Raw genomic sequence first — 8,416 nt, forward strand, 5'->3', positions numbered from 1 at the left:
AGTTAAAACAAAGAGAGGTACAGAAAAGCGTGCTATCCTTCTTAGCGCAACTACTACCCCGCTCTTCTTGTCAATTTCACTGCCTTTGCCATGAGCGGTGGACTGACGATGCTACGAGTATACGGTCTTGCTGAAAAATGGCATTGCGTTCAGTTTCATTCTGTGAGTTCGACAGTACTTGACTAAATATTGTATTTTCGCCTTACGCGACTTGTTCTTTGTTAGCTAAGAGGGTGTGTATTCTGCGTATTTGCAAGAGTTACATTCCTCCTCCTGGATAACTAAAATATTTTCACTTGGACGATTTTCGGGTATGCAGGTTTGGAGGGAAAATATATCAGTCATCGAGGACTTGAAGGTTGGTAAGGGGCTCCGCTCACATATGTAACTTCAGCAGGACCGACGACGCACTGCAGCTTATCCCAGCCCGCTACACGTTGCAGGAAAGGAAAACAGGCCAAGTACCCGTCATAATCCATATCGCGGCATAAATAATAGGCCGTGCGTCGTCTGTGCCGCTGAAACTGCGCAGGTATATTCTGGCCATAACTAATACTTATCTAAAGGCTACTGAAAGCTATTAAATCACGTACACCGCTTGACACACATTTATTTTGTCTGTTTAAATCTTAGATTACATTTAAAGTCCACCGCCACGGCAGAAGTTTGGGTGCAGGAAGCTACGTCATGATTGCCAAGATTTGGTATAATTCATCAAAGTGCAAGCTGGAACCTGTAGATGCTGATCCAGGAAGAAAGATGAAACCAACAAAAATATCTACGGAAAAGCCAATTGTAACGAAAACAGCAACATCAGCAATGGCAACAACGAAACTAACAACCCCGTTTACAATGAATCCAACACCAAGAATAACAAGAACTACAGCAACAACAACGACAAGGGCCAGTCCGACCTCAACCAAACCATCAAGAACTTCATCCCAAACGTCAGAACAGAAAACACATATCATGACGGTTTCGGAGAAAATTACATCATCAACAACATCCGAAAAGATGTCAAAGAGTCAACAGAGATCTACAAGTCCAAATCCGATGAAAGGCTCTGGTCCTACATCATCAACACCAGACAGCGCCGGCAGTGAGAATTGTTTTTTCTTTCTATAATTAACCTAGTTTTTCCATTTACAAAAAGATTAAAACAATATGTTTGCTATGTGTTTTTTTCCATTGAAAAGTCAATGAGCGGTCATTTAAATAATGTTTACTTTTAGCTCAAAATCTGTCGCGTGTTTGGTATTTAGTAAACTGTCAGCGGTAGACGTGTTTACTTTTTACAGATCCTATCCTACCCATGTAAACAACCTCGTAAAGCCTCACAGATCCTTTTAGGTTTTTACATTAAGGTAAGCGCATCCTTCCACCATGTCACAAAACAAACATCTACTCGTATAGCCTGACTGCTTTTCGTGCAGAGGGGGGATTTTCTACTGGATTCATTTCGTAAATGTGACCCTCCACTACGGAGTGAGTCACATGTCACCTTTGCATGATTTTCATATTTTTATATTTTCCTACAGAATTTGTTATGCTCTATCCTGTGGTGAAACCCGTTTTAGAAACGAGCAAAAACTGTTTGAGTTATAAGCCTGTGACTAAGGTGACCCTCACACTGTTACCAGACACTCCCCGGACTTACATTAAGCCTTACGCAGAACCGCGCGAGATGACATGCGACTCATTTCGTGATGGAGGGTCACAAATGAGATGAAAAAAAGGTTGGGTTGGGGTAGGTAAGTCGGTAACATTGGTTTTTTTTTTGTTAAGCTAGAATTAAATTCTTCTCCTTCTTTTTTAAAATTTTAATACAGGGGTGAATATGGATTTTTATTCGTCGGATCGGAACTAGTGAAAGCTGTGCCTGCTAGATGTCAGGAAAGAGTAGCTTTCCTTATAGTCTGCTAAATCGAGATGTTTGGAATATTTTACAATTAATATCAAAGTTCTGGGTCGGGAGGAAAACAAAGGGTCGATTGGGGAACCGGAAAAAAACTTTTTATTTGTTTTTTTTTAGGCCAGTTCTATGTCAATGTGAAATTATTTCCGAAAATAAATGTCCACTCTCAACAGTAAGCAGCCAGTTGGTGATTGTGAGTGTGTGTTTAAATAGAAATAAAAGGTGCTCTTATGCAGGGTAAAAGCCTTAATTGACAGCCCTATGGCGATTCACAAGATGGTTATGGCTGCGATCTGCTGGCCGATGTGAATGCGTGATGTATTGTGTAAAAAAATTCCATCTCACACGGCATAAATAAATCCCTGCGCCTTGAATATGTGCGCGATATAAATTGCATAAACAAAAATCAAAAAAAAATCCCTGCGCTTAAAACTGTACCCACGGAATACGCGCGATATAAGCCTCATATTGATTGATTGATTATACGAGTGGGGATCGAACCCTCAACCTGAATTTTGCAACAAAGCCACCAGATTTGGTGAACTAGCTTTCTTCCCTTTCACGTCTTATTTCGTTGTAACTCGTCCTCTCACAAAATATACATGCGCTTTCTACAATGCTTCCTTGTTTGGGGTTCACTCTATAACACGCCATTAAAGTTGAATTGAAATGAATTGAATTGAACTGAATTGAACTGAACTGAACTGAACTGAATTTCAAAATAAGAAATAGTCGAGTCATGTGCAAATTCCTCCGCAGACATACGATCCTTTCTGTCTGAAAGATTGTGTCAGCCCTTACAGATCCGTCGATTTTTTTAATGTTTATATGAGGTAAGAGAATCCTGCCACTTAGACAGTCATATGAGAAAAATGACAGCCTTGATGCGTTCTGTAATGTACAGATAAGGATTTTTCTGAAATGATTTTGCATGTTAACCCTGGAGTCTGTTACGAAACAAATTACCAACATTGAGTTTTAGTTTTTTCTTCAAGTTGAAGGATGCTCCTTATCCCACGCAAAAACATGGACAGGCTGTGTGACCAACACAATGCGTTGCATGAGAGGGTATAATGTATCTGTAGATCAGTTACGCAGGAGAATCTGCATGAGCATTTTCAAGTATCACAAACCATAAAGATGGCAGGGCAGAGAAGGCTGTAAATAGATGAAGACTGTGTGGGTGTTTTAGACTCCTGGGTTCTTTGGTGACACCGCGGGTACTGACTTTTTCCATCTTCGTTGTTGTCGTCTGGAGTTGTTGTTGCCGTCTGTAATTGTTGTTGTATTCTGTAATTGTTGTTTTTGTTTGTATTTGCTGTCGTCTGTAATTGTTGTTGTCGTCTGTAATTGTTGTTGTCTGTAATTGTTGTTGCGGTCTGTAATTGTTGTTGTCTTCTGTAATTGCTATTGTCGTCTGTAATTGTTGTTTTCGTCTGTAATTGTTGTTTTCGTTTGTAATTGTTGTTGTCGTTTGTATATGTTCTCTTCGTTTGCAAAGCGGGCTTTCAAAAAACTGATAACTGTGTGTGCGTTTCAGGCTCCAATGTTTACATCGTTGGTATTGCTGTTTCCATCTTTGTCCTCGTCGTCTGTATTGTCGTTATCATCGCTCTCCTCAGACACAGACGGAAGGCTTGCTGGCAAAGGTATGTATATTCTTCTGTGTGTCTGTGTCTGTGTGTCTGTATGTGTGTCTGTCCCTTTCCCTCGGTTCATTATTTATTTTTTCCCCTTGTCGGTATCTGTCTCTCGTTCTTAATGTACTTGCTTTAGCTTATGTCATATACAGGAATAGTGGTAAAAATAGCCCGGTCTAAACATTTAATTCAACCAAAATAAAGTTCTGCTACTCTCTTTCTCTCCCTCCTCCCTCTCTGTCTCTCTTTCTCCCCCTCCTCCCTCTCTGTCTCTCCCTCTCTCTCTCTCTCGCTCGCTTTCTCTCTCTCTCTCTCTCTTTCTCTCTCTCTCTCTCTCTCTCTCGCTCTCTCTATCTCTGCCGTACTCCCTTATTCGTTGTAACTCCCCAGTTTGTTAATCATTAAAATCATTCTGGAAATGTTTTGAAAAGATTAGTTTAACTTGCGCCCAGACACTTAATTTGAACAGAATGTAATTGTTGAAGTACAAATGCGCGTTTCTTCTGTATACACGTGACTGATTGATTATCTAACTGGTTGATTGTTAGGTTGATTAATGTCTTGCTTGCTTGATTGACTGATTTGTTGACTTACTGACTGATACATTTACTGATTGAGTGAGTGAAGGATTGATTTATTTCTTGACTGATTGATTGAGTGACTAATTGTTTACTTGTAGATCTGGTGCTGACAAAACCACCGCGACCAACGTCTCCCTCCACAACGCTGAGTCACACCTCTTAACAGACGGTGGAGCAGATGGAACACAGGGTAGGTTTCCGTCTTTGTTTAAGATGATGGAATATTACATTAGTATGTTATTGTGCTGGTACTGTTTTGCTTTTCTCTCGTAGTATCGTTGCACTTGAGCTGGCATGTAGAGTTGGCTATTGTGACTGTTTAGTCAGTTTCTGGTTAATTAGATTGTTAGTGTGATCACGAATGTCTGTGTCACACACACACACACACACACACACACACACACACACACACGCACGCACGCACACGCACACACACACACACACACACACACACACACGCACGCACGCACGCACGCACGCACACACACACACACACACACACACACACACACACACACACACACGCGAACAAACCGGATCATAATGAACATTACAAATCGAAACTATTGAAATCAGAATTAGCTGCGAACGTGACATGCCCTGAAAGAATGGCAGGAAATTAAATGACATCAAGATTGTTCCCGATAAGCTTACATCATTTAAAGGTGCCCTGACCGCCACAATGAGTGCTTATAGTCGTCAACATCCTTTCAGCGTCTCTTTGCAGGGGCAAAAGGATAATGGTATCGTGTCACATCGGCAAACTCACAGTTTGGGCTTGTATCTGAAGTTGACATGTTTTGCCCCGGTTGTGTTATAGATTGGACTCCGAGATAAGAGAGTCAACTGCCTCAGACTGGCATCGATTTTGAACAGTTATTTCTTTTCGAGTTTCAAATCTAGATCTAGTTTTAAAGTGTTAGCAGTTAAAGACTTAACCGCTGCAAACACATGTGTTAGTTTAGAAGCTGTTTGTCATCCAAAATAACAATATATGTTTAATACTGTCAGTATTTAAAAGCAGACCGGCACGGTTGGCCTAGCGGTAAGGCGTCCGCCCCGTGATCGGGAGGTCGTGGGTTCGAACCCCGGCCGGGTCATACCTAAGACTTTAAAATTGGCAATCTAGTGGCTGCTCCGCCTGGCGTCTGGCATTATGGGGTTAGTGCTAGGACTGGTTGGTCCGGTGTCAGAATAATGTGACTGGGTGAGACATAAAGCCTGTGCTGCGACTTCTGTCTTGTGTGTGGCACACGTTATATGTCAAAGCAGCACCGCCCTGATATGGCCCTTCGTGGTCGGCTGGGCGTTAAGCAAACAAACAAACAAACAAAATTTAAAAGCACAGCCTACATGACACTTTGGTTTGGGTTTTATTCGTTTAAACTTCAAGTTTCGGTTGTATTCGTTTTAATTTCAAACAATGTAAACATTTTTGACACGTACACAGCACATAAAAAAGAAAAAAAAGTAATTCAGGTCGCAGTCGCTTATCCGTGGACAATATTCCTTAAACTCGATCAATACCTGATACTTGATGAGTGTGCAGTTAAACATGGCGCCTACAGTTCAGTCGCTGATGAGCGGGCTCTAGAGATACTTCTAAATCTCAACCACTCCAAGAAATCGTTTCAGATTGCTGTTAATCCTCAGTGGACAATGCCCCTTTAACACCGCCAATAATGTGTATTTGAGAGCACAGTCTACACGACAGTTCAGCCACTGCCAAGTGGGTGGTAGAGATTCTTCATGTTTGACTAATTTTGGAACCCGGCGTTAAACAAGGATTCAGCTGTGAGTGTGAATATCCTGAATGACGAAGTGGGTCCTTGTTCGTGGCATGCTGCGCTTTGGCGTCACTCTGCCCTTGCTGTCGTTGTTAAAGATACACTCCTTCCAATGTAAACGATTGGCCGCGCTTCCACATATCTGTCTGGCTTTTACAAGAGAATCTGATTTGGCCATCCTTCCATTTTTTTGATCACATACAGTGTGAGAGTGTAGTGCGAACGCGCGTATATGAGTTATCGCGGACAATTGTATTCTAAGACAAAAATGCATTTTACACAGATAAATACAGTCCGAAAAATACATAATACACTGAGAAAAAAATAATACACTGAGAATTGTAGCATATGACAAAGTCAAGGACAAAGGTATGAAACAGATACTTGCATACTTGGGCAAAGGTATTGTACCCAAATATAAAGTAAAGAAAAATGATATTTTACAAAGTTATGTAGTCTAGCACAATACCTTTTTGCCCAGATATTTCGTCTGCGACAATAGCTCTTCCACCCAAATTTGAAGAGTCTTGCACAAAGTCGTTTTACCCAAACATGTAGTTTAGAACAATGATATGTCACCCAAAACTCTAGTCTTCGACGAAGATATTTTGACCAAATATGAAGTCTAAAACAATGTTTTTGTTTGAAAAACCTAAATACGTAGTCTAGGACAATGCCATTTAACATAATAACATAGTCAAGGATGTTAACGTTGCCATTGTACACAACTATGAATCCTAAGTCAATTATATTTTACGCAAATCTGTCGCCAAGGACAAACATTTAACACAAATATGTAGTCTTGGCCTAAAGTATCTAACATAGATAACTATAGCCTAGGACTGACTAGGACGAACATATTTTGGTCAGAAACTGTAATGAAAGAGGAGAACGTCATCCAAGGAACTGCCATAGAGTTGATAAAAGATATTTAAAGTTTTGTAACATTGAACAAATCAGTAAAATAAACAAACAAAAACAATTATCTTTTTCAGGTGTGAGCCCCCCGAATCCCGACACCAACACCTACAGCGTCGTCGACGATGAGCAAACTAACCCTAGCAACAACGGCAAACCCAGCTCCCCATTCCAACCTCAAACCGACGTTTACTCCGTTGTCCATAAACCCGACAAGGGAGGCCAGTCACGTCACCAGAGCTTCAACACCGCAGACGACAAATCGAAGACGACTGACAACGGAGCAGCAGCTGCGAATAATGAAGACTACAACACGCTGAACATGAGAGGAGGGGAAACTCAGGGAAATACCACAAAGCCAGGATCCAGCGAAAGTGCAGGAGCTGTGTACAGCCACCTTGGATCTATCAACAAAACGGCGGCTGTCCCCTCAAAAAAGCAGCCTGCTAACGCCGACACCAGTCAAGCAACCGGGAACGATGTCGATGCAGCAACCGACAGTGGAGCCGGAATATACCACATCCTTGAAGAATCTGAGGAAGAAGTCGCTGCCAAGCCCAGCAAAATGAACGAACAGGACGAAGAGTATAGGAGCCTGGACTTTGCTGGACGTAAGGGTGGGGCAGCCAGCGAAGCAGTTAGCGGAGAGGGAGAGGGGGAGCAAGTGTACAATCGTTTAAGGGATGGGGACGGGGAGACCTACAGCCACGTCAAGCGAGACGTGAAGCAGCAAGTCGTGTCTGATGATACGTACTCTCACATCGTGTGAGACACGCTGCCACACGGCGATATGATTCTTGTTCAGAGATCGCGTGAGACATGTGGTGCACCTCGGCACCACTGGAGGACAGAATTTGTACAGTAATTATGATGTTTCTAGTAGGTTTATGTATGTTTATTAGGATATTAGTATGTTTGTGTACGTTTGTGGACCATCATTGCAGTTTTAGCGACGATAAATATGTCATCAGTGATGCTACCATATCATTGCTGGAATACGACGCTTTTGTCGTGGTACCCCACACATTTGACGCAGAAACCTCTTGTTCATGCGAGTGACTTCAGTACTGAGTAGGAATGGCATAACAAGAAATACGCATGATAGTTAAACAAAATAACCTTTCTGAACAGATAATCTATTTGACTGTCTGCTCGTTTGTGAGAAGCTGCAAGTTGTGCCTTTTTGTCAGGTCGATTTGGGGGTTACCCTTATTAAGCCGCGGTGGTTACGTGACCTCTGTAGAAGAAATCTTCGATTCGAAAAGTTTGCCAGATAGCCAAGGTGAGTGCCTTTAATTGCGCAGAAATGTTGAATGAAATTAAATGAAATAAATGTTGTTGTTTGGTTACGAAAATGGGTGCAATATTTTGTGTGTTTTATTTTTGTAAGTAGCAAATCTAACATCATGTTTCCCCTCTTATTGTTACCCATAATTGGATGAAAGCCTTTGACATTCGGCTTCCCTAGTTGTCTGCCTTCCACCTTGCGTTCGCGCATGTGTGTTCATGAGTGCGTGTGCATGTGTGTGTGTGTGTGTGTGTGTGTGTGTGTGTGTGTGTGTGTGTGTGTGTGAT

The 8,416-nt window shown here is 41.8% G+C and overlaps 1 protein-coding gene across 1 annotated transcript in view; it reads left to right on the forward strand.

The window, feature by feature from the left end:
* The window catches only part of LOC138971266 (mucin-21-like), a 45,056-nt gene extending 36,756 nt beyond the window's left edge, over positions 1-8,300 (forward strand). The window contains exons 6-9 of the mRNA XM_070343973.1: positions 634-1,099; positions 3,456-3,564; positions 4,235-4,326; positions 6,919-8,300. Of these exons, the coding sequence (XP_070200074.1) occupies positions 634-1,099; positions 3,456-3,564; positions 4,235-4,326; positions 6,919-7,610 (1,359 nt within the window). The 3' untranslated portion in view covers positions 7,611-8,300. The remainder of the gene's footprint in view (positions 1-633; positions 1,100-3,455; positions 3,565-4,234; positions 4,327-6,918) is intronic.
* Positions 8,301-8,416: the final 116 nt, after the last annotated feature.

The sequence above is a fragment of the Littorina saxatilis genome, linkage group LG7, assembly GCF_037325665.1.
Source record: "Littorina saxatilis isolate snail1 linkage group LG7, US_GU_Lsax_2.0, whole genome shotgun sequence".
Taxonomy (NCBI): domain Eukaryota; kingdom Metazoa; phylum Mollusca; class Gastropoda; order Littorinimorpha; family Littorinidae; genus Littorina; species Littorina saxatilis.